At 36.1% G+C, this 25842-nt stretch overlaps 3 protein-coding genes across 3 annotated transcripts in view; all 3 read left to right on the top strand.

The window, feature by feature from the left end:
* LOC139143341 (titin-like) overlaps window positions 1-8286 on the top strand; it is a 215696-nt gene extending 207410 nt beyond the window's left edge. The window contains exons 113-121 of the mRNA XM_070713578.1: window positions 436-492; window positions 981-1235; window positions 1788-3074; window positions 3687-3743; window positions 4166-4420; window positions 4977-5826; window positions 6555-6611; window positions 7002-7256; window positions 7669-8286. Coding sequence (XP_070569679.1) covers window positions 436-492; window positions 981-1235; window positions 1788-3074; window positions 3687-3743; window positions 4166-4420; window positions 4977-5293 — 2228 coding nt within the window. The 3' untranslated portion in view covers window positions 5294-5826; window positions 6555-6611; window positions 7002-7256; window positions 7669-8286. The remainder of the gene's footprint in view (window positions 1-435; window positions 493-980; window positions 1236-1787; window positions 3075-3686; window positions 3744-4165; window positions 4421-4976; window positions 5827-6554; window positions 6612-7001; window positions 7257-7668) is intronic.
* Window positions 5323-25100, top strand: LOC139143742 (muscle M-line assembly protein unc-89-like). The gene is made up of 21 exons (XM_070714281.1): window positions 5323-5342; window positions 5438-5826; window positions 6555-6611; window positions 7002-7256; window positions 7669-8991; window positions 9677-9733; window positions 10421-10945; window positions 12795-13073; window positions 14092-14391; window positions 14747-14773; window positions 17791-17920; window positions 18228-18400; window positions 18729-18809; window positions 19193-19472; window positions 19874-20463; window positions 20601-20882; window positions 22126-22407; window positions 23706-23975; window positions 24168-24437; window positions 24857-24913; window positions 25069-25100. Exons 1-21 carry the CDS (start codon window positions 5323-5325, stop codon window positions 25098-25100), a joined length of 5679 nt encoding a protein of 1892 aa, XP_070570382.1.
* A 381-nt stretch (window positions 25101-25481) lies between these two features.
* The window catches only part of LOC139143731 (titin-like), a 184781-nt gene continuing 184420 nt past the window's right edge, over window positions 25482-25842 (top strand). Inside the window, exon 1 of the mRNA XM_070714267.1 lies at window positions 25482-25600. Coding sequence (XP_070570368.1) covers window positions 25590-25600 — 11 coding nt within the window. The 5' untranslated portion in view covers window positions 25482-25589. The remainder of the gene's footprint in view (window positions 25601-25842) is intronic.

The raw sequence follows: 25842 nt of genomic DNA, 5'->3' as shown, positions 1-25842 counted from the left end.
GAGCTCTGTCAACTGTTGAATCGCTTGTTTTTTCAAAACCGCTGGTCAGACAGCTTTAATGTTTGGTTTACATGTCCCTAGGATGACCTTAGTGAGATAATTTCATACAGTCAGGAAATACTCAATTTTGTATCCATGTCTATAGTAGCTTCAGGGACTTTGGCCCTATGATTTTTGTGTGAAGTGTTCATTGACAGTCAGTGACTTTTAGAAACATATTTCAGAAAGTAATTGCTTTTGACAGTCCTCTTTGTCATGTTTTTATTCGCAGTCAGCTCATAGTCAGTTCGAAAGATTTCTTCCTGCTTTCACATTATTCTTAAGATTGATTTTCATTGTAGGACGACACAGCTTCAAACAATGTCTGTTTGTAAAAATGCAAAAAAAAGTTAGCAGATTAGATTTAAAAGTACAAGTTGTTTTATTCATTTACAGCTGCCAAGTCTCCACCAGAGTTTGTCGTCAAACCAGAAGACACCCAGGTTGTGAAAGGTTAGTTTCACATAGATCACAGTACACTACAAAGTGAGAGAATAGCTAACTTAAATAATCTGTGCGATTTAAAGTTTTAGTTAAACAAAAAACACTGTTTGTCATACCAAATTGTAGAATATTGTTGTTTTTCCTCGATTAATAAAATGTGAAATATTAAACTTAGAAGTGATAGCAATATAAATTCAGCGGTCAGGTTTTTTGCCGTTAGAGGTTATTTGAATGTGGTTTGGCCAAAGGTAGTGACAGTGCTGATCTGAGAATTATTCTATTTTTTTTATTAACCTGACATCACTAAATGCAGCCGAACCAAACAACCAGCCTATAGATTTGCCTTGCTTATTAGTCTACGGTATTACTCACAGAACCACAATTGCATAAAATATACATCTGCATTCTTCTTATTATATAATGGATGAAAACAATTACCCACCACAAGCTTTGGTTTCTCATTTTTCCATGCATCAATATCTAAAATTCAATTTCAGAACATCCAGCTGAGATCCGTTGCAAAGTGAAAGGCATCCCTAAACCCACTGTCACCTGGTACAAAGGATGGAAACACTGTCAAGAAGGCAAAGAATACACAGTCACCTATGAGAAAGATACAGATGAACATGTCTTTATCATCAAAGAAAGCAAACCAAAGGATGGTGGTAAATATGTGTGCAAAGCTACCAATGAATTGGGAGAGGCTAAGGCTAGTTTTACTGTGACCCTTGTGGAAAAACCACCAACTCCAGGTATGAATATAATTTGCAATGTATGAAACATGACAATCTAAATCAAGGTATTTATTTGTATGGACAACAAAAAATACCACAGTTATTGAATAAGCTCAAATTGAATATTGACTCAGAATTTCCATTTCGTGATTTCAATCGGGGTAAGATTCATACACAAATGGTATGGGGATTGCATTAACATGTTGAGGTGTTCCTGTATATAAATGCTTCCATGTACATCTGAGGGTTTCCTTTAGGCGTTTTGACTAGGAACTACAGTAAAATGAACTGGCTCTGTTCACTTATGAAAAGTGGAAATCGAGAAATGAAACACTCTGTGAGCAAATCAACGATGAAAAGATATTTCGAATACACTGAGGGCATCCTAGATTTTAGGTTATTGGGAATCTTGTTGAAAAAAATTTAAAGATCTCATTGACTGGTAGCCATCTTGGTTCTACCACACTGACTGTGGTTTAAAAAACACAACAAAATTACCGCAAGGTTTGTCATGATAACATAATAAGTCTTCTGTTGACATTTTAGTGCTATTGTGTTCCTGTTTTTCAGAACCTGAACCTGAACCAGAACCTGTTGTGGAAGAAGTCACTGAAGTTCCTGAGGAAGTGGTTGAAAAAGAAGTTGCTGCTCCAGTCAAGGAAGAACCAGTGGAGGAAGAAGTTGTTGTTGAAGCTGAAGTGACCATTGAAGAACCTGTCAAAGAAGAGAAACCAATTGAAGTTGAAGTGTCAGTTGTTGAAGAAGTCACAGAAGAAGTAGCATTTGAGGTCAAGAGAGAAATCACTGTTAAGGAGGAAGAGGAACCTGTGACAGAAACCACAACTGTAGATTTTGAAGTTGTTGAGAAACCAGAAGAAGTCAGCTTTGAACTTGAAATCAAACAAGAAGAGAAACCAGATGTGACAGAAGCTGAACTTGTCATCGAAAGAGCTCCAGAAGAAGTCAGCTTTGAACTTGAAATCAAACCAGAAGAGAAACCAGATGTGACAGAAGCTGAACTGGTGATTGAAAGGGCTCCAGAAGAAGTCAGCTTTGAACTTGAAATCAAACCAGAAGAGAAACCAGATGTGACAGAAGCTGAACTGGTAATTGAAAGAGCTCCAGAAGAAGTCAGCTTTGAACTTGAAATCAAACCAGAAGAGAAACCAGAGGTGACAGAAGCTGAACTGGTGATTGAAAGAGCTCCAGAAGAAGTCAGCTTTGAACTTGAAATCAAACCAGAAGAGAAACCAGATGTGACAGAAGCTGAACTGGTGATTGAAAGAGCTCCAGAAGAAGTCAGCTTTGAACTTGAAATCAAACCAGAAGAAAAACCAAAACCAGTTGAAGAGGTTCCTGAAGAAGTCAGCTTCAAATTGGAAGTCAAACCAGAGGAGAAACCAACACCAGTCTTGGAAGAGGCCAAACTGGTCAAAGTTCCATCTGAAGAAGAGGAAAAAGTACTAGAAGTAGATCTTGCTGAAAAACAACTTGAAGAAGCAGCAATTGAAATCCAAGCTGCTTTCAAAATCCATGAAGCTGAGAAAGAAATCCCCACAGTTGAAGAAGCTCTTGAACCTCCAGTCTTTGTAAGAAAACCCAAGGAACAGGAAGTTGAAGAACGTCAGCGTGTGGTATTTGAATGTGAAGTGACAGGTTTCTCCAGACCAGAAGTGACATGGTATTTGGATGGTATTGAACTTGAAAGTGATGATCACTATGTAATAGAATACAGTGAGAGTGGTATCTGTAAACTTCTGATAGTTGAAGTGGATATGGATGATGAAGGAGAATATGAAGTGAAAGCAGTCAACAAAGTGGGATCAGACTCTTGCAGAACTGAACTCTTTGTTATGCGTGAGTATCATTAGACATATTATTAGTAGAATATTTTTTGAATAAATTTAGGTCATCTTTTTAAGTTCCTCCTGGAAGTATTTTATTTTAATATTTGTAGATGAGGATTTAATCATAATAATATTGATACAGCAAGATAACTTTTATTTGGTAATTTGAAATTGCAAAGAGCAGCATTTTTTACAAACCATATGTGATAATTTTAGGACAATGGATAGCTGAATAAATATTTATCAATGGAATAAAACAAACTAATATCATTTCCAAGTAATTTATTTTGTAATGACACAAGATCAAAATCGCAGATGAAGATTTTGATTCAATGGGATTAGTTGCTACACTGTTTAATATGTTTTTCAGTATTTCAAGATACTGTTACGCTCTTTAATTGTAGAATTAGCATGTGTTAAATGATAGGATACGAGCACTTTCACAAGAGCGCAGAAGTATTTAGGCGATTTTACTGGATTAAAAAATGGCTAATTGCACCTATAGAAAGATGATTCCGAGGAACAATATATTTATTCTGTCTAGCCTAATGTTAAAATATGCTAAATTTTGACAAGAAGTGTCAAGCTGATTATTAAAATCATCCAACTGTTCTTTTCACAGCTGCCAAGTGTCCACCAGAATTTGTTGTCAAACCAGAAGATACACAGGTTGTTAAAGGTATGTTATGCTTGAATACCTAGGAGTGGACTACATTTAGGATGATATTTGCATTGCATAGGATAGGGTTTTGTATTACACTGAATAAGTATACAGACTTGATCTCAGTCATAATTGTCTGCACTAAAGTATAAGAAGTTTTTATCTTTATTGGATGTTCAGAGCAAACCAATCTCTAGAAACGTGATAGCATAATCTTTGACAAAGATGTTTGAATACTGTTTTGTGGTTGCCAAGCAGAAACCCTAGTAAAGTAATTGGTCCCCATGATAATTAAGAAACATACTGAATTTATCAAATGCTTTTCATGTGTATCATGTGTACATCTTGTAGAGTGTTGTAGGAATGCTAAATGTTGTGTAAAGTTCATCAGTTCAATGCAATTAAATACATTTTTAAATATTTGTTCACTTTGCTTTTAGAACATCCAGCTGAGATCCGTTGCAAAGTGAAAGGCATCCCTAAACCCACTGTCACCTGGTACAAAGGATGGAAACACTGTCAAGAAGGCAAAGAATACACAGTCACCTATGAGAAAGATACAGATGAACATGTCTTTATCATCAAAGAAAGCAAACCAAAAGATGGTGGTAAATATGTGTGCAAAGCTACCAATGAATTGGGAGAGGCTAAAGCTACCTTTACTGTGACACTTGTGGAAAAACCACCAACTCCAGGTATGATATTTATACCAGCATTAATGAAATTAGCCAACTACCCTTCTAACTTTCTGCAGTTTTTGGTCATAGTCTGATGGTTTTTAATAATGAATAAAATGTTTCAAATTTTACCAAAAACATCAGCAGTGGATGACATTCATTAAAATCCTTTTTAAGGAAAAGGAAAGAGCTGATTCTACACCTGATGAAGGAAGACAAATTTTTTGCTGTTAATTGAAACTGTACACTTATCTGCCTGATACAAAGGAGGACATTATTTCAAATTTTGTTTTTGCTGCTATAAGATGTTAGGGTATTAGGTACATAATATCGAAGAATTAATAAGAAGTTTGCTCAGGCAGGAAATCTATCAAAGTTACATCTTTGGATTTGCTTCAGAGATCAACTTTATAACCAAACAGGTAAAAAAATCAAGACATGCTGTCATATATTTAGAATAAATAAGAATAATGTTGTGATATTTGTTGAAGTGTAATACTATAGTCTCCATAAGGCCAACTTCTACACCATAGGGAAAACCTACCTTGAATGATATGCTTTCCAACTTTTTCAGAACCTGAACCTGAACCAGAACCAGTCGTTGAAGAAGTCACTGAAGTTCCTGAGGAAGTGATTGAAAAAGAAGTTGCTGCTCCAGTCAAGGAAGAACCAGTGGAGGAAGAAGTTGTTGTTGAAGCTGAAGTGACCATTGAAGAACCTGTCAAAGAAGAGAAACCAATTGAAGTTGAAGTGTCAGTTGTAGAAGAAGTCACAGAAGAAGTAGCATTTGAGGTCAAGAGAGAAATCACTGTTAAGGAGGAAGAGGAACCTGTGACAGAAACCACAACTGTAGATTTGAAGTTGTTCAGAACCAGAAGAAGTCAGCTTTGAACTTGAAATCAAACCAGAAGAGAAACCAGATGTTACAGAAGCTGAACTTGTGATTGAAAGAGCTCCTGAAGAAGTCAGCTTTGAACTTGAAATCAAACCAGAAGAGAAACCAGACATTACAGAAGCTGAACTGGTGATTGAAAGAGCTCCTGAAGAAGTCAGCTTTGAACTTGAAATCAAACCAGAAGAGAAACCAAAACCAGTTGAAGAGGTTCCAGAAGAAGAAATCCCCACAGTTGAAGAAGCTCTTGAACCTCCAGTCTTTGTAAGAAAACCCAAGGAACAGGAAGTTGAAGAACGTCAGCGTGTGGTATTTGAATGTGAAGTGACAGGTTCTCCTAGACCAGAAGTGACATGGTATTTGGATGGTATTGAACTTGAAAGTGATGATCACTATGTTATAGAATACAGTGAGAGTGGTATCTGTAAACTTCTGATAGTTGAAGTGAATATGGATGATGAAGGAGAATATGAAGTGAAAGCAGTCAACAAAGTGGGATCAGACTCTTGCAGAACTGAACTCTTTGTAATGCGTAAGTATTTATTGATACCTGCCGTTAACCCTTTGTGTGCTGTAAATTTTCCCACCAAAATTTTAGTGCAACATTTTATCAGTTGTTATGAATTTTTCAGTAATTTTTTTTACAATTTTGGACCAAACGGGTTTCACATTTCATTGACTTCAGTTTTTCAGCAAAATTTTGGCAAAAATCTGAAAAAATTTGACTGGGGTACATGTTATAAAGGTGACAAAAATTGACTTTGGCGCTCAAAGGGTTGATTTGAATAAAAATGAAATTTGCTTATTTTAATTTATGGTCTTTTTTTCTCTGTTGTTGTTCAGAAATATCCTCATCCTATTTGTTCCTATAATTATTTGCGGCTAGAGAGTATCACAACAGTTTCATGATTTTTTTGTGAAAAAATGCACAGCATAACCTATATCATGTGATAGGTTGCTAGTTGAACTCCTTGACTATGTTGCCAAATCTATGAGTAGTGTACTTTTATGAAATACATCTGTAAGTAATACACTTTCACTCTGTTCTTAGTTGTTGGGCTAGTGTATCAGTCAGGCTACAAAGACAATTATAGATTGAATCCAACAACCTATTGGCAATGACCATATGATGATGTTATATGAGTATGGCCTAACTTTGGAACTGACTGTAACATTCTTAGTAATTGACAAGTTATATCAAATTATTTCAAATTCTGCATGACCTGAACCAAACATATGGATATTGTTTTATTTTTCCAGCTGCAAAATGTCCACCAGAATTTGTTGTTAAACCTGAAGACATACAGACAGTGAAAGGTAAGTTTCTAGTCTTTATATTATCAACATGTGAATTACACATTTTGCAATCCATGTGTAGCTTGCTCACATAGTTTAAAAAATGAGTTTTTCATTGCACTGTGAATGACTTTGCAGTCAATACCTGACTACTGTTTGTGCAGAATGGTTTTCTTATCAAATTTTATATCAAGCGCTTCCCTAAAATAACAAAGAGTATGCCTGTATTCAAGTGATGGAATCCTTGTTGTTTTGTGTATGTGAACTTCTTCATACCAATCAATCCAGCTGTTAATATAATACAAATGGTGTTGTGTCAGAAAACAACAAGCATTAGATCATACACAGTCGATTGGTAAGTCAAACATGTGATGTCTCAATAATAAAAAAAACAATCACATGTATTTTCAGAACATCCAGCTGAGATCCGTTGCAAAGTGAAAGGTATCCCTAAACCCACTGTCACCTGGTACAAAGGATGGAAACACTGTCAAGAAGGCAAAGAATACACAGTCACCTATGAGAAAGATACAGATGAACATGTCTTTATCATCAAAGAAAGCAAACCAAAAGATGGTGGTAAATATGTGTGCAAAGCTACCAATGAATTGGGAGAGGCTAAAGCTACCTTTACTGTGACCCTTGTGGAAAAACCACCAACTCCAGGTGTGTGAACTTGAAGTGCGAAGTTACATTGAAAACTAACATATTTCTATGTACATTGTTTTGACCAAGCTATAACAAGCATTATGCAAAATCTTTACAGCTATGTGGATGATATGAACTTGTAATATGTTCAACAAATATTTGACAGATAAAATTAGCACAAACGTGGAGTATTGTGAAGACTTAATTTGGCCTTGAATATGCACCATATGTCTGGTGTACTTGATATTATGAAAAAATATTTAGACAGTATTTACATTGAATTTTCTCTTAAATGTGGTTAACTTTGGTGACCTATCATTGTTCAAATTTGTACTTAATGATCAGAAGTGGATTTTTCGTTTGCATAAATCATCTCTACTCTGATTGTTTACACTAACGATGATCCTTCCTTTAAATTTTTGCATGGTAGAACCTGCTCCAGAGCCAGAACCTGTCATAGAAGAGGTAGAAGAGGTTTCACAGATTGTGACAGTTGAGGAGAAAGTGAAGGAAGTAACTGAAGAGGAAGCTGTCATCACAGTGCCTGTTATTGAAGAGGTTGTGAAAGAGGATGCTGTCACAGAGGTTGAAATGGTTGTTGAGAAACCTGTAGCAGAAGAACCAGTTGAAGTTGCCTTTGAATTTGAACGTCCAAGAGCTAAGATTGAAGTTGAAGTTGAGGAAGAGGTGACCGAGCAAGTTGAGTTCAAGATCAGGAGAGAAGATGAAGTCACTGAAGTGGATATGGCAGTTGAAAAGCCCACTGAGGAGGAACCAGTTGAAGTTGAGTTTAAACTTGAACGTCCAAGAGCTAAAGTTGAAGTGGAAGTGGAAGAAGAGGTGAGAGAAGAAGTTGAGTTCAAAATTAAGAGAGAAGATGCTGTTGCTGAAGTTGAAATGGTCATCGAAAAGCCCACTGAGGAGGAACCAGTTGAAGTTGAGTTTAAACTTGAACGTCCAAGAGCTAAGGTTGAAGTAGAAGTGGAGGAAGAGGTGAGAGAAGAAGTTGAGGTCAAGTTCAAAGCGCCTTCTGAAAGAATGACAACTGAAATAATAATAGAGGAGGAAGAAGAAGATGTGACTGAAATCCTCCTGAAACCACGAGAGAAACCTGAGCCTGTCGTTGTTGAAACCAAGGTTGAAGAGATTGAAGAAGAAATGGTTTCTTGGCTTCCAATGGAGCCACCTCAGTTTGTGAAAAAACTGTCTCCCATAACTGTAGAAGAAGGTAAACCTCTCCAACTTGAAGTTGAAGTGACTGGGGTTCCAAAACCATCTCTGACCTGGTATCAGGATGATGAAGAAGTTGTCCCTGATGAGCATCTCAGGGTGGATATTCCCAAGGAGATGCAGAGCACACTTACCATAGCTGTAACAGAGGTTGCTGATGAAGCTGACTATTCTTGTAAAGCTGTCAATCCTGCCGGAGAAGCCATCACAAGGGCAGATGTCATCATCGAGCCTGTCAGGGAAGCTCCTAAATTTGTCAAAGAACTTGTAAAGATTCATATCACTGAGGGAGAACCAGTGCGCTTTGAGTGTCATGTCACTGGACGTCCAAGACCTGAAGTGAAGTGGTACAAGGAAGAAACTGAACTTGAGGACAGTGACTTGATAACAATAGACTACACTGATGATAATATGTGCATCCTTAGAATAAAGAAGACTCCAGTCAAGTTTGCCGGAGTGTATATCTGCAAAGCAGTGAATTCTGTTGGTGAAGCAGTGACAACAGCCGAACTTACAATTGAAGGTATGTATTGAAGAACTGTAATTCATGTTTGGCCAGGTTTTATCGCTCTTTATAATTAGCTGTACACATATGGATATAATGAACAGTCATTGCTGTTGAGGATGACATTTTCTCGACAGTTGTATGGAACTTGAAATCAGCACTGAGTTTGCATCATATGCAAATTTTATGGTAAAAGGTGAAACAGACAGTGTGTCATTCAGATTGTACTTCTTCACTGTTCATCCAAATGCACATCTGTCTTGCTAATGTTCAGAAATGTACGGGTCAGGATTCTTCTGGTTTTGTGCCAGATGCTGTACAGTTACGCACTGTTAAAGGTATACTGTCACCTGTTCCAACTTTGCCACAGTTACCATGGAAAGAGAAATTTAACCAATCACAGATTTTAAGCGGGTGGCCGCTTTTTAAAAACATTGCCCTCACATGGGCATTTTGAATACCAAGGAATGCCCCTTTGACCATATATGGGCATATTTAGATTACAGGTGACTGTATACCTCTAAGGTTTTGCTCTTGCTGCAGTCAGAGTTGCTGAGCATTCATCAGTAATTAGTGCTACTCATTGTTGAATTCCGATGTGAAACCAGTAAACTTCTTGTGTGTGATACCGTAGTTAGTGCTTCTCAAGTGTTCAGCACAACAAAATAAGTTTGATTCATGAATATTATAATTTTATTTGCAGTTGGAAAGCGGCCACCAACATTCATTGTCAAGCCAACTGATTGTGAAATGCCTGAAGGTGAGAGGCTTTATTCATTTGACAACTTTATGTAAAACCATTTTCTATGAAAGTAACTATTTTCTTTGTTCTTAGTAATTTTTAGTTGTCAATAAGTAACTAGGAATGCCTTGTTCATAAGTGATTTGAACAGTTTAGATTATGTCTGTAAGAATATAATTGTCACACTTCTTTTGCTTCAGTTATAGCATCATCAACTCAATTACCAAAAAATTAAAAAAATACTCAAACTGGTTTTAAAGCATTTTCCCTGGTCACAATAAACATATTGTGTTCTAAAAATACTGTATTTACACAGCCAGGTTTCATGCAGTGTCTTGGCTGACAAAGTAACAGAAAGAAATTTTCTTGTGCAGTTTGGTGACGTAAATATGTCCTATGTCATTTGTCATCACAAAATGATGTGTCTTTTATTATCACAGAAGAGTGTACAAAAATGGAGTCAAAAGTACTAGATATGATAACATATCAATTTCAAGATGTTGTAATTAAGCTTGGCAACTACATTCAAATTTTCCAAAGTTTCTACCTTTCTGAGATTTAGTGACATCTGTAAAATGTTGGATACATAAGATGAGTAAGTGAAATCCCATGATAGTAAACATTTCATACCAGTTGCATGCATGAAGGTTTATACATATCTTTTGGAAACTTTTGTAATGGTTCATCATGTTTCTTGCTTTACAGGTAAACCAGCTGAGGTGAAATGCAGTGTGATTGGAAATCCAGAACCCACAGTTGGTTGGTTCAAGGGATGGAAACATTGCCAACAAGGTCCAGACTACACAGTCGCATATGACGAAGATAAGGACGAACACACTTTTGTCATCAATGATTTGAAAGAAAAGGATGCTGGGAAATACACAGCTAAAGCTACTAATGAACTTGGAGAAGCAAAGGCTACTTTTGCTGTGTCTATTCTTAGGATCCCTCCAAAATTTGTCAAAGAACTTGAAAAGACTGAGGCTCTGGAAGGCACTACTGTGACTCTGGAGTGTAAAGTGACTGGTATCCCACGTCCAGAAGTGCAGTGGTTTAAGAAGCAGAAGACTAAGATCATTCCAACACGAAAATACAATGTAGAGTACACAGAAGATGGAGTTTGCACTCTGAAAATCAACGATGTCTCTGTTGAGGATATCATGGACTACACCTGTAAAGCTACCAATAAAGTAGGTCAAGCTGAAACAACTGCTGAACTTGAACTTCAAGGTAAGTGTGTCTTTGTCAACAAAACCATAAGTTAGCATTTTACTTTGTGTCTGTGGTGTTGGTTTTTCTGTTTTCCTGTCGTTAAGTGTCTAGCACTGTTAAAATGCAGAATCATTCCCCATGAAAAAGGCAAATCATCTCTCCTGCAAGCTTCTTAATTACGCTTCCGGTTCTCTTCTCTCTCTTTTTTTCTGCACAGGTATGGTCTATCTCCACCCTGTTGATCCTATCCGCAGTTACTATAAATTGTTTCTCTAGAATTTCCTTATTTTCAAAGCTTTCTGTTGACAGTCTATGCTCTGTTAGTTGTTTGCAACAGACAATGACGTTGTATTTGTAATAAGATTACAGAAAGTAAACTTTGCTTGATACCTTCCCCTTTAAAAATTGTAATGAGTAAAAAGAATTATGCTGTACCATGAAATGAAATTTTTGGTCCAAATTTAAAGAACCTTTCTGATGAATATTTATTGAATGACAATATGGTCAGTTTGCTTGCTGATAAAATATAAAGGATTGAATTTTATTATTTTAGAGATTCCATTTTTATGCCTTCCAAAAAACAATTGAACATTTTATCCTGCCAAAAGCATGTTCATAAACCGAAGTTCTAGTTTTCAGCCATTAGCTCTTGCCGCAGTAACTCCCCATTATTCTTTTTGCTGTTTAAAATGCCAAAATAACTAAGACAGTATTTTACTTTCCTATAAGGCTTGTAGAGGCAGCTCACATTTATTTTTCATGGTAGATTTATAGATATGTTTTAAATTTTTCTTTGCAATAAATTTTGACTATTTTCAATTGAAAAGCCTTGTTTTGACCTGTAAGATGTAATGAGAGAATGCTTGATGTTGAATCATACAACATATAAGCCATCCCATTTCACTGTAGAATTATGTTGCTTTGCCAAATCTGTCCACTTTTCCTGTCAGCATTCTATTCTTGTCCTGCATGGTCGATTTCTTTTCAGCCACTTTTCTCGTTGCTGTTTATGTAACCATTTTTGTTGCTGCATATACTTGTCCTGCATTTTTTGACAAGGATACAGATCACATTATTTGTCATGTATTTAGCATATTCCTCACATATTCATGTATTTAGTATTGATAAATATGTGTTTGTTAGTATTTATTTGCTGCCAAAAGGTCGCTCAGTAAGAGACTCCTAATGCAACATACATATGTACAGTACCCACAAACACTATGACATACTACCTCCGAAATAAAAAGACAATAACATATATCAATGCAAAGATTAATCACTAATAGCACCATATGCATCACATTTAACTAATTCTTGCACTCAATTTATTTATTCACCTAAGTTTGTAGGAATTTTACAGAAAGCACAGATTACACCAATTCATGCATGGTTAGTTTAAATTCATCCAATCCATCTGGTATGTGTGCAGTGGCATGTGATTCGCACCCTGATTTATTTGTCCTCCTCCTGAAAGGCACGGTGTCCCCCCTATTCCCCTCTCCACTATTTGGATTTGCATGTAAACTGCACCATCAACGCCATACCACCTGCAGTAGCTTGCCTTTGATGGAATTCATTGAAGACAACAGCTGGATGAAAACGCTGCTCCCAAGAAGAGCAAGAACCGATGCTCTAGATGGTGGTGGGAATACCAAAAGAAAAACTAAAACCATTATTGCTGCAGTGCCCATACAACCTGCAGCAATGCTTACAGGCCTATCCCATTGCATGCTGAACATCACTGACATGTTATCAAGTCTGTCTGGTTGTCACAAACTAATTTCTCCAAAAAACAAACAAACACCTTCATTTAAAGCAAGCAAAGACTGCGGCATAACAGATGTGCTCATGTCGATCTATCTTACAGTGGCTGCTAAGATCACTGAAGGACCTGCTAGCATGTCAGTGAAAAGAGGAGAATCAGTCCCTCTTAAATGTACATTCATTGGAATTCCAACTCCGGATGCCTTTTGGTATCGGGGAAAGAGTGAGATAGAAACAGGAGACAGATTCAAAGTGGAAATTGCTGAGAAACTCTCAGTGTTAACAATTAGGGACATTCAACCAGAAGATGCAGGTGACTACTCCTTTGAAGTTGAGAACAAACATGCCATGGATCAACATAAACTGAAAATTACTGTTTTAGGTAAGCACTGAATGGTAATATATTTTCATTTCTTGACCAACTCATATAGGTTTGTACAGCTTTTTTGAAAAATGTTCATGGTCATGCTGCATTGACAAAATTATCATTCTGCATTTTCCTTGATGCTCTAGACAAGGTTCCTATTAAATATAAACTATGTTATCACACGAGTTATACTGTTGTAAAAACTATTCCAAAGTCTTACAGTATACAAAATTTTACTTGTTAGGAAGTCACTTTGGCCGGAGCAAAAGATGTGTTTGTTGCAAACATGTCTTCAGGAAATCAGTCATGACATTTTGCTCAATGTTATCAAAAATTATATCATACCAGTATATTGATGGCAGAAATGCTGCGATCTGATTGGTTGAGACGCGATAACAACCATGGTATATTGGCGATATACAATGGCAGGCATGCGCGCGAGCTATCATCTTCAGTAAAAATCTGTTTTTGACGTTCCACGCCAGAATTTCAATATACTGTTATGATATAATAGCAATAAATCACACCCAGCGAAGGTATACCATTCGATTTTGACCAGTTCACTTCATATATGCACTCGCTATCGCTCGTGCATTTATGTCGTGAACTGGTCAAAATCTCATGGTATACCATCGCTGGGTGTGCTTTATTGCTTAAAATTTTTGTTAAATCTTTTAAGTTCATGGTGTGGATTTGACAATGTGAAAAAATGTAGGGCTTGCAGCTATGAATCTAGATAGATAGAGGCACAAACTTTTGTACTTTCTAATGGCCTCCACCTTATGAAAAAATCTCTCAAGCATAACTTTTCTCAAATTTTTACAGAGGGTATTCCTGAGTATGCTAATGTGAAGTGTAATTTACAGAAAACAGTGTTTGAAGGCACCAGAAGACAACACTTGTTATCTAATTTGTTGCACTCCTATACACAGCCACTCCAAAGGACAATAAATTGTCACCCACTACAGTTACATGTATGGGATAAAATATTACAGCTATGAACAGGATATTTATCAGGTATTTTCATTTACAGACAAACCATCACCACCTGGAAAACCAGATATAGATGACATTGGTAGAAATACCTTGTTGCTGTCATGGCAACCACCAGAATCTGATGGAGGTAGTGCAATTACTGCCTATGCAATTGAGGTGCGTGTGGTTTCCACAGAAACATGGAAGGTGTTGGCAACCAGTCATAAGACAACAACTTATGAAGTGGAAGGTCTGACCGCAGATACACCGTATGTGTTCCGTGTCAGAGCTAAGAATGCCATCGGAGTCAGTGAACCAAGTCCTGAATCAGACACAGTTACAACTCTGCAAGAACCAGGTATGTTATATATCAGTCATTAAGTAGCTGAAATCAAAGTCAAGTTTAAATTTTCAGTGTGCTGTCTGTCAGAACAAGAAAGCAATGGCAACCTTGAGAAACATGATACAATGTTTACTATGCATGCATGGTGACAGCTTTATCCATATGAAAATGAAGAATTACAAATCCTTTTAGTACTACTTATTGTTAGATGCACAAAAACAACTATTATGCATCTTGCGCACCACTCTTCATCACTGAGTACCTTACTCATATTAAAACACAGCTAGCTGTATCAGATTCAGAATTGTTCATGTGAAAAAAAAAACCAGCTTGAGCTGACATTTTGAATTTTTTTCTCTGAACATTGCAGAGCCAGAGAAGATTGAAGAACCTGAAGGTATCTTAGCCCTTTCTCTGGATTGGGATATTTCTTTGATTTTAATCCTTTTTATTGCATTATGCTATGTGTTGGTTTTCCTCCTTTGATGCTTCAAACATTTCAAATTCATCAACAGTTATTGCAATATAATAACACTGCCAATATAGATAACGCATATTGATGGAAATGAGAGGATTATAGGTCTCTGAGACTGAACCACAAAAGACAAGCTTACTTATCAATTCTTGATCTTCATGGACTTGTACTTAGATGATTATAGAAACCTAAATCATCTTGTAGATCAAAGAAAGATTTTGCAGATCACATCAAATGGCACAAATGTGCAGCTTAAAAATAAAAAATATCTCTTTTCAAATCCAATACAATAACTTTTGCAAAATATGCAATCTTACCGTTGGAAGGACCAAAACTGAAATGTTCAAATAAATTGTATTTTATATTGAAATTTATCAAGGTACAGCTTTTTCAAGAATATATTTATTCAATTGTTGTATGTCTTCATCTTTGCAAATTTCTTTGCTTTTATTTTGCCTCTCAAAATTTCAAATCTATTTTTCTAAGGTGGTAGGTTATATTAAAGGTTTATGGTGTTTATTTGTACAGGTTTTGTTTTTGGAAGCTTTATTGCTGTTGTTAAATTTTGTCTATCATTAGTTACTGAAAATATTCAGTACTTCTCAGCGTGTTGTGACTGTCATCTTGTAAATGGGTTTATTCACTATGCATTTCATTGAATCACTGTAAATACAATTACATCTTGTTATTTGTCTGGCATTTCCATAAGCTGTGAAGATCAACACAAACTCATTTATATATTTTATTCATGTATTTATAAACCAGAGTGTGTATATTTTGACAATTCAACTAAGCAACTCTTATCATATTGGATATTTCTAATTTAAATCTCATAATTGTCTTTAATAAAATAATCAACTGCTGATTTTTTCCAGTTGGTAATAACCCCAAATTAAGCCAAAAATCTCCTCCTTGATGTCCAATTACTCAGTTATAGAAATTCAAGTTCGATAGATGATTTTTTGAAATATTTTTTTATATAAGGATTTTAAATGTATTAATTGTAAAGTGCAAACAGAATCAGGACTCAGTTTTCATATGTATTTGCTAGTCTCTCATTCACTCTTATGTAGTGCAAAGCACTTGTAATTCTACATGGAATTTTAACAAATTATTAACTCCAATCAAATGCAACAATGATTTGAATTTTACACCTCATAATTATACCAAAAGTATTAACATATTAAGTGTTAAGTGTTATTGCAAAAGTATTAACAACTCAGGTGTGTTTTTGCAGTTCAATATTAACTTTTTAACTGCCTAACACTTTTGAAACAAAAAGTCTCTAAAATGCAGCCATTTTCACTTTGCAATGTATTCAAAGGACTGCACTATTATGTATCCAGCATTCTAATTTATTTGAATGAGTTTCATCAGAATGTATTGAAATCTCTGCAGACATGTACTATTTTATATTATTAATAATTTGAATAGAGAGTGCATGAATTTCAACTGATCAACCAGTGTCGTGTGTCTTGCTTGCTGCCAGTAGTTTGTAGATCTATCTCTCTGATGTGTTTGATAGGATGATTGCTCTGCTTGCTGCCATTTTGTTCTTGCTTCCAAGTTTTTGTCTGTCCAACTTTCACTGTGCGTTTAAGCAGCTCTTCCTATCATCATCTCATCACATAATTACTGCCCACTATGTGTTATTGTCATACAAAATCAATGTCACAGGACACGCAGACAACCATATATATATATATATAACCTGTTCTCTTAGATAGCTTGAACACAAAATTTGAATTTAGATGAAAAGGCATAGTGCATAACACATTCATTTATGTATACCAGTGACAGTTACAATATGGATCTTAGTTGGCATGAATGATTTTGTTTTGTTGAAAAACCAAACTATGCCAATTTGATGTGATATATTTGTGTTGTTAGATATATTTTTCTAGTTATTGATAAGAACATGTTCCTTACCTTTCATTATTTTCTGTATCGCTAAATGTGCCATCTGGCTATCACAGTCATTTACTGTCACTGTCATACCTTGTGTTTGATGTCTATTAGCACACATGAACTGTGATTACGTATCATTGTGCTTGTCTGTGTGTTCAATAATCATGATTGTATGTTTTCGTGGAAGCATGTATGAATGTGTGGTGTTCTAATTCTGGTATGACTCACTTGCGACCAGAGGAAGAAGAATACAATATCGTAGGAATTGTTTTTCAATGTGAAAGAAATTGTCATAACATTTTCTCATCTATCATAAGCATGTCTCAAGTATGGTGAATCACATTGAACAGGACCAGTGTCTCCGAAAAAAGTAACACGCTTGTGAACTGTGATATGCTTCAGTGCATGTTGACTACATTAGCATCTACTGGAGAATGCACCTGCAAAGCTACCAATCCTGTAGACAGGTCATCTTCAAAGCTGGAATCACCTTGGAGAGTGCACACCCCAACAATGTTCCCTTTTTGCATGGCTGGACGTTACCCAGAAGATACCAGGATAATTACAAACTAACCAAGTTAGATTACAGGAAATACTTATGCCCCGAATGTTCTGTGTACATGTACATATATTTATATTTCATACCATTGTATTGCAATGTTGCATAATTTCTCACCTTGCTGCAATCATTATTACCATGACAACTGTCTCATTGTGTTCTGTTGCATACATATTACATATCGTTTAATCATTTTATATGCATTGTTATGTCCTGACCTGTGTACCTGTGTGCCATATTCAAATTGTGGGCGGGAACAAACCCAGAAGCCTTCTGGGCAGGATCATGTTAAATGCATTGTTTGATTCCATAGCATCATGCATGTTTAATGATTGCCTTTACAATGAAATTGTCTTTTGAGGCTTACTTGATGATGTATCAAAGGGTCCTGTGGACTTTAACAAGAAAATGATGTGATATATATCCTTACATGTCTGTTGTATGCACCATTGCTCTCATTGTAACAAAACAGAAGCTCCTGAAGAGGAAGAGTTGGAAGCTCCCAAGTTTGTCAAGAAAATCCAAGACACTGAAGCTGTTGTAGGCACACAGACCACATTTGAATGTATTGTGACTGGCAAACCAGAACCTGATGTGATCTGGTGAGTGGACATGTGTCTTTAGTGGATGTCAGACAGGAGGTGACTTTACAAATTTCCAAGAGGCGTTGTTTAAGAGAAAAAAATTTTATTAAGTGATAAGAGACTTAGGTACTTGAAAAAACACATGACACATTTGTATCCAATTTCAGAATTTCCAATCAAAGTTTGAAATTTTCTATAATTTTTTCTTTTCTTTTCCAGAAATAAGTGCCACAATGTGATAACATCTGTATAATAATTAAAAGAAAATAATTAGGTGATTGATAGCTTGTATTGATCAGCAGAGTTTTTGTAATCATTCTCATAGGTGCAAAGATGATGAAGAGATCAAACCAAGTGATAAAGTAATAATGGAACGTGATGGAGACAAGTACACTCTGACACTCTTGGATGTAAAGCTTGATGATGATGCAGAGTACACTTGCCGTGCTAAGAACAAAGTTGGCAAAGCAGAATGTGCAGCAGAAGTACTTGTTGAAAGTAAGCCCTTCTTAATTTACAGTGAACATTGTATGGTATTGCTATAGGTATATTGTATATTGCACAATATTGTATTGTGCATGTTGTGCTTCAGAATACTGATTTTATGGGGTGTGACTCTCACACTAGCTGCTGTGCTAAGTGTGTAAAAGTATATATTTTCACATTTGTCAAGATTATCTCCCATGTATGAAAATTGTAAGAAAAGTCCGATAAGTTGAGGCATACAGAATTTTGACTGTAAGAAACTTTTTATCACTGTGCCAACTCAGTGAAAGCTATTCAGTCAGACAAGATATTTCATTATATGGATTATAATCTCTTACAGCACAAGAGGAAGTTGAAGGTGTACCTAAAGAGGTTGCTCCATACTTCATTGAAACACCACAGAAGGCTCATGTCATGGAAGGTACTAATGTTCATACTACACATCTAGTCAATAACCTGATATCTGATGATTGTCATATTTTGTATGCATTAGAACATCTTTGTCACTGATTCTATTGTTTCACCGATTGTTAAAATGTTAGAAAAAAGCTAAAGTTAAAAGATCACCTACATGGTGAATGATATACATTTTATGGCTATTGCACATCATACTATGGGACAAAGTTGTCAAAGAAAATCTCACTCAAAATCATTGTTTATCATGACCATATGATGAAGTAGGATTTTGACCTGTGTTCCCATCCCATTCACAAATTCCCAATGAACAAGTACTATTGATAACAATGAACTGGACTAAACCATGTGATGAAAGGGTTTATGAATATGTGGACATTTGTCTTGCAGGTGAATCTGTTGAATTCCGTTGCAAAGTTGGTGGCAACCCAACACCTACTGTAGAATGGAGTAAAGGATGGAGAAAGATCACTGACAACAAAGATTTCACAGTGAAACATGATGAAGAGACCGATGAATACATCATGACTATCAAAGCAACCAAAACTGACGATGCTGGCAAATACACAGCAAAGATCAGTAACAAGGTTGGTGAAGACAAAGCTCATGCATCTCTCATGGTGGATGAAAAACCAGAAGAAGAACCAGAATTTGTACAGGTATTGAAGAGGTGAGAACAAAACAATATACAATATACTTGTAAGTATAGTTGCAGGGTTTAGCATCATGTTTTAGTAAAAACTGCTTTTCATGATATGGCCATGCTTTGTCTACAGAAGTTTTTAGATTCTTTTGTTTCAAATTATGTATGTGTATGTGTACTCTTTACAATACGACTTGACTGGATACTCTGTCTACCATTTTATACTTGTTCTTAAAAGTAAATAGAGCAAACAGAATGAATTACCTTTTTTGTATATACAGACTTTGTTGGGGTAAGTATCCTTTTGATATACTACTGATGATGCAATTTGTAGTGGTGTACACATTCAATGACTGTTTGCCAAGGTACTGAATTATTCACATTCAAAGGTACACAAGACTGAATGAATGCTCTTGTATATTTTCCAGACGTCCATCAGAGGCCAAGAAAGTAGAGGTTCCTGTGGAAGAAGAAATTGACATAAATGAATTACTGAAGGATGTTAATCCCAAAGACTATGAAAAGGTCCTAATGGAGCATGGAATCTACGACTTCCGTGTTATCCTTAAACACATTGAATGGTTGAAGCAACAACAGGAGGAAGAAATGGAACTTCCGGATCTGAAACCATGGGAGAAAGAACAAGTGGTGGAAGTTGTCGAAGCTCCAACAAAACTTGAAGAAGTCAAGGCAGCCAAACCACAAGTCCTAGCTCTGGCCAGAGAAACAATACCTGAAGATAAGGAAATCCCAACATTTGCTTTTGCCAAGGAACTGGCTGATGTTGAAGTGGCAGAGACAGATACAGCTGAGCTGACATGTGAAGTGACAGATGAACAGGCTTCAGTGACCTGGCTGAAAGATGGCAAGGTTATTGAGCCTGATGATGACAGGTTCGTTGTCAAGGTCGAAGGAAGAAGACGTTCCCTCATTGTCAAAGACACCACAATACATGACGAGGCTGAGTACACATGTCAACTTGGAGACCTGCAGACAGCTGCTGAACTTCTTGTCGAAGGTAAGAATTTTTAATTGAAATTCTGGCTGGAGAAAATATGTAAAGCATGACATCTAGAATTTACTTATCTGAAGAATTCATGTCTGTGATTGATAGATTTAACTTTTGCTCACTTTCAAATGTTTGTTTCTGAACAGAACTGAAACCAGTGAAAGCCAAAGTGACAATTGTTGAAGGCTTAGAAGATCAGAGCGCCACTGCTGAACAAGACGTAGTCTTTGAATGTGAAGTTTCTGATGAGACTGCTGAAGCTAAGTGGTTCAAGGATGGTGTGGAAATCAAACCATCTGACAAATACGAAATCAAGGTTGATGGAAGGAGAAGATCTCTCACAATACGTGACATTCAACCAGATGATGAAGCTGACTACACTTGTAAGGTGGAAGAAGAGAAAACAACAGCTGAACTGGTTTACAAAGGTAAATATTGCATGCTGAGTGGTTTGAACTACATATTTGGAGTGGTGTTCTTAGACCAACGCACATATTCCCAATGTTTGAAGAATGTGTCTAGTGAAGGTTCTCTAATGATAATGTGCACTTTGTAGACAGTGAACATTTATGTCATTCAATCATGAAAATTCCAAATTCGGTTGGTACACTTATTGGTACCTGCTCCCTGAGCTACTGAATGTGAATTTCGTCAAGTTTGTATGCTAAAATGACACTAAACATGTCTTAAATTGAAAGCAGTTATCTTGCATGACTCTTTGACATCAGTCTTACAAATCCACATACAATGTGGAAGTTTACAAACAATTTTTATTGTCTAGACACCCAAGATAAGTTATTGCTGTCTTAGTGAACAATATTCTCGTTTTTGACTTTTAAAAACAGTAAATTCTTCTTTTAACAAAAAATTTATTTAGAATCTTCTTAAGGAAATCAAAATTGATTTGCCTCATTAGAAAATCCTTCCTTTTATTTGAAGTGTTATGATAGTCACGTTAACTTTGCACAGTTGTGCCAATATTAATATTAAAAAAAGAAGATGAAGATGTGTGCTGTGAATTCACATTACCAGTGTAAGATGTGTGCAGTGGATTACTCACAATTGTGTTTCTGAATAAGTATTGGTTAAGTTTTAACAACTGTACCCTTTCACAACCAAACTTAGGTCTGACCCCATTGTTTTCAATGGAAGGGCTAGACCACCTCATGCAGAATGGGGATGAAAGGGTTAGCACTTATAAAGGGCACGATATGAACACAAAGGTATTGTCACTGTTGTTACCTTGGGTTGGTAATACTGCATCATGTGTGTCAAGTTATATGCAATTTAACAAAGCACCCGTACATCCTTGGGTGGTGATCACTGTCAAGTATAGAGTCACTCAGGTTAACCAAGGTTTTTGGGTGTTTTAGTAAATGTCTTGATGCATTGTGGAGTTGGCAAAGGAGATTTTTTTGGAATGTGTCATGCAAATGTGCAGCATTGGAGTGACACATGGCTGAGCCTCATGCATATCCTGGAAGTTGGTGTTTTTAAATCACTTCATGCACCCATCAGAGTGATGGAATGATGCATGGCCACTGAGAAAGACACTCTTTTTACACATGGCAAAAGATTTAATCACTGACAAAGATAAGCATGGTGAATGATGCATTTTTTGGACAAATGATAGAGAAAAAACTTCAAATTTGAAAGGTTCAACTCTTCCAGAACAAGAAAAACCTGCAAAGAAACCAGTGACCTTCTTGAAAGAAATTCAGTCAGTGAAAGTGCAGACAAAAGAAACAGCCACTTTCTTCTGTGAGATTTCTGATGAAAAAGCTGTAACCAAATGGTACAAAAGTGACGCAGAAATCAAACCGTCTAAGAAATATGAGATTGTTAACAAAGGCAGACAGAGATCTCTACTTGTACATGATGTCAATACTGAAGATGAGGACAACTACTCAGTTGTAGTTGAAGAGTCTAAATGTACTGCAGAACTCATTCATGGTGAGTTAACTTCCCCAGTCCTCTGTTGTACCAGATGGAACATCATTATCATCCTGCCCACAAAGGATATATAGAAAACCAACCAGGGTGGGAGTTGCGACATACAGTAGCATGACACTATGCTATAACTGACAAATGATGTGATTACAAACAGGTGGTATTTGAACCAAGTAGTTTGAATAGAAAGCCAACACCTCTCTTTGGGAGTTTTTGTACCCTATCAGTGACTTCATAATGTGCAAGTTTCTTAAAATTCCAAAATTCAAAATACAAAATAATTACCATAAAATACCATCACTTACTTGTAGGTAGGTTTAGGAGCCCTTCCTTAAACATATATTGTGCACAGTTTTGCAACAGTCTATTTTGATTTCCAATTCTTCCCTTTGTGCAATATTTATTTCCCAATGAAATATAAACCAAATTTTTGATTTAAACAGATTAGTTTGTATGTGATGTGGTTTCTATTCCATGTTAGAGTCCAAATCAAGGACAGTTGTGGAGCTGCATGACAGTGAAGCAACACTTGATGTACCTATCAAGTTTTGAGCGACAGGTGTTTTATGAAAGCAAAGTTTAAATTGGGGTCACAGAAGAAAGTGTTGAGACCCAATGGTTTAACAATAGGCTTATTCAGGACAGTTGACCGCCCAGTTATTCACACTTGCGCGAATAGCAAAGATTCAGATCATACTTTTTCGATTGGCACTGTAGGATATCTGGATGTGAGTGGTGTCATTCTGTGAACAAATCTGACAAATAATTTTGCAAAGAACTGAATTGAAGAACCTCATACAATGATTTCTAAAATGAAATATTTGTCAATGTGTCCTATAAGAAGTATAAAAATACCATGGAGTCAGCTAAAATGATGTGCATATTAGCTGACAATACTGACACATTTGTGTCTTGATACTGACCTGGTATCTGCACTGGTAGGTATGTTCCTCAGTGATAATGACATTGAAGTCCCATTGGTTGCCCAAAGTCTTGAAGAAAGCTTACAGTAAACATTTTATCACCTCAACAGATATGTAAATATACTGTGACATGACCTTATTTCTTTAGTGTGATTATTTTAATTTTCCATTGCTTATGTAACTGTAACATAATGGGCATTCTACATTTTACAAACAGGTAGAGTGCACATGAGAGGTGCTCAACATATGGTAAGAGTAATGACAAAAGTCTGCAAAAGAACAACTAAAATTATGATATTTCAGTTGATTGTGCAGATGCATAACAAAATCAACAATCCATGATTAAGACACTGACATTTAATGCAAATAATTCCACAGAACGACTGACTATGGTCCAAGAACTTGAAGATATTACAGTCAAGGAACACACCACTGCTACATTTGAGTGTGTGTTAGCACTTCCGGTACAGAAGTCTGAAGTGAAATGGTTTGTCAACAAAAAGCCTCTGAAGGAGAGCAACAAAATACAGATTAAAGTTGAAGGTCCAAAACTTCAATTGATCTTGAAAGATGTGTTGGAAGATGATCAAGGTGAATTCTGTGTCACCGTACGAAATGTCACTTCAACTGCCAAAATGACTGTTGAATGTGAGTACATTTGTTTTCTCTGTCTGTTTCATTTTTTGACGATTAAATTTCACACTGTTGTGTCACTGGTTCATTTCTGTTTAACAACTCAGAAGATGCTCTCCATGATCATTAAGTTTTTGCTGTCATTAAAGATTGTACATCAAAGATTTTTGAATTCACCTGCTCAATTTATCTTCTTTTTTCAATCAGTACCACCATTTGAAATCACAACTGGACTGAAAGATCGCCATGCAGAGGAGTCACAGACGGCAACATTTGAATGCAGGGTGTCTGACAACAGAGCTAAGGTCACATGGTTGAAGAATGGAGAGCCAATCACACCTGATGATACAAAATACAAAACTGTTGCCCAGGGTCCAATCAGGAGGCTTGTTATCTCAGAGCTGACTTTTGATGACATTGCTGAATATACAGTTGTTTTGCAGGATAAGAAATCTACAGCAAAACTTGATGTTGAACGTAAGTTTGATGTTTGTCAAGGTGTTTGACTGAAAGAACAATTTCAGAATAATGAATTATGCATAATGTGAATTCGGTCATTTCAAAGTATAAATATCAATTTGCCAGATTCTGATGTTTATTTTTCAGATTTATTTTGCAATATTTCATTTCTGTCTGCGGGCATACATCAGTCTGGCTAATTTTTGCCAGCATTTTCAATTTCATTAATCAACAGATGAATTTATGAATTTAAAAATCGGTTGTAATATTTTGCAAGAATTTTCATTGTTTTTATGTTTAGTTATTATGCTTCTGCAAATCATACACTTTGTGCTCTGCTCAGTGTTGTAGTTCAATCTAGCTGAAATGACTAAAATCAGGTTCAAAATAGTTTTGATAAATGTGGACATTATTAAACTATAATTTATGATTTGCAGGTGCTAAAGAGGCTCCATACTTTATTGAAAAGCCCAAGTTTGCCGATGTGACAGAAGGTAAGTGTAAAAGCACAGGCTATCAGCATTATTTCAAACTAGAGTGATTGACTCGATAAGGGAAACAAAGGACAAATGTCATGTACAAAGTGTCAACACGTTGGATTGAAGACTGTGGCTTTAATTGCTTACTGATATTCTGATATTTCTTGTAGATGCTTTACATTTGTCAGTCCACAGGCTGTGATGTTTTCTTTTCTTAGGAAAGTCTGTCATATGTCACATGAACAATTTTGAAGCAAATGAGAATACTTTATCCCTCTACCTTTCTGAAATGGGACTTTTATCCCTCATAAAAGCAGATATATATATAATCAGTTAATAATATGATCAATTTCATCATAAATACATTGAACTTTAAGTATGGACAGCATTCTTACCTGAATTTTGCCCTGTCTGTACAAAAAGGTTCCCCAGCAGAATTCACCTGCAAAGTGGATGGATACCCTAAACCAACCGTGTCCTGGTCCAAGGGCTGGAAACAGTTGACTGAGGGACCAGATTACAGTGTCACCTATGATGAGGAGACTGACGTCCACACATTTGTCATCAAAGACACAAAGACCAAAGATGCTGGTAAATACACAGCGAAAGCTGTCAATGAAGTCGGTGAAGAAAAGGTAGCTGTGTCACTGATGGTTAAAGAAAACCCAAAGAGGAAGTTCAATTTACAAAGATGTTGAAGAGGTACATAAAGCAATGATTTCCTAACTCTTGCATAATTTATTTGACTTTGTACTCTTTACAACCAAGTCTTGGTACAATACATCTATTTCGTCCAATGCTACAAATTGACTTGAACAAAGGTACTTTAGGAAGACTAATTTGCATTAAAACTATTTATTTCTGGCTGTCAACTGTTAATTGAGAACAATTATTTTTCTATTTTTAATTTATGCAAATTAGCACCTGATCACAGGCAAAGAATA

This window comes from Ptychodera flava, chromosome 11, assembly GCF_041260155.1.
Source record: "Ptychodera flava strain L36383 chromosome 11, AS_Pfla_20210202, whole genome shotgun sequence".
In the NCBI taxonomy this organism is placed as follows: domain Eukaryota; kingdom Metazoa; phylum Hemichordata; class Enteropneusta; family Ptychoderidae; genus Ptychodera; species Ptychodera flava.
The sequence above is the reverse complement of the archived record's forward strand: the minus strand, read 5'-3'. Positions and strand labels throughout refer to the sequence as shown.

Bases quoted from the DNA above. Each gene is read 5' to 3' on its own strand.
- LOC139143742 (XM_070714281.1), top strand. From the start codon at position 5,323: ATGTTACAGAAGCTGAACTT. The intron at 10,946-12,794 runs GTAAGTGTGTCT...TCTATCTTACAG, and splicing joins TGCTGAACTTGAACTTCAAG to TGGCTGCTAAGATCACTGAA. The intron at 24,438-24,856 runs GTAAGTTTGATG...TATGATTTGCAG, and splicing joins AGCAAAACTTGATGTTGAAC to GTGCTAAAGAGGCTCCATAC.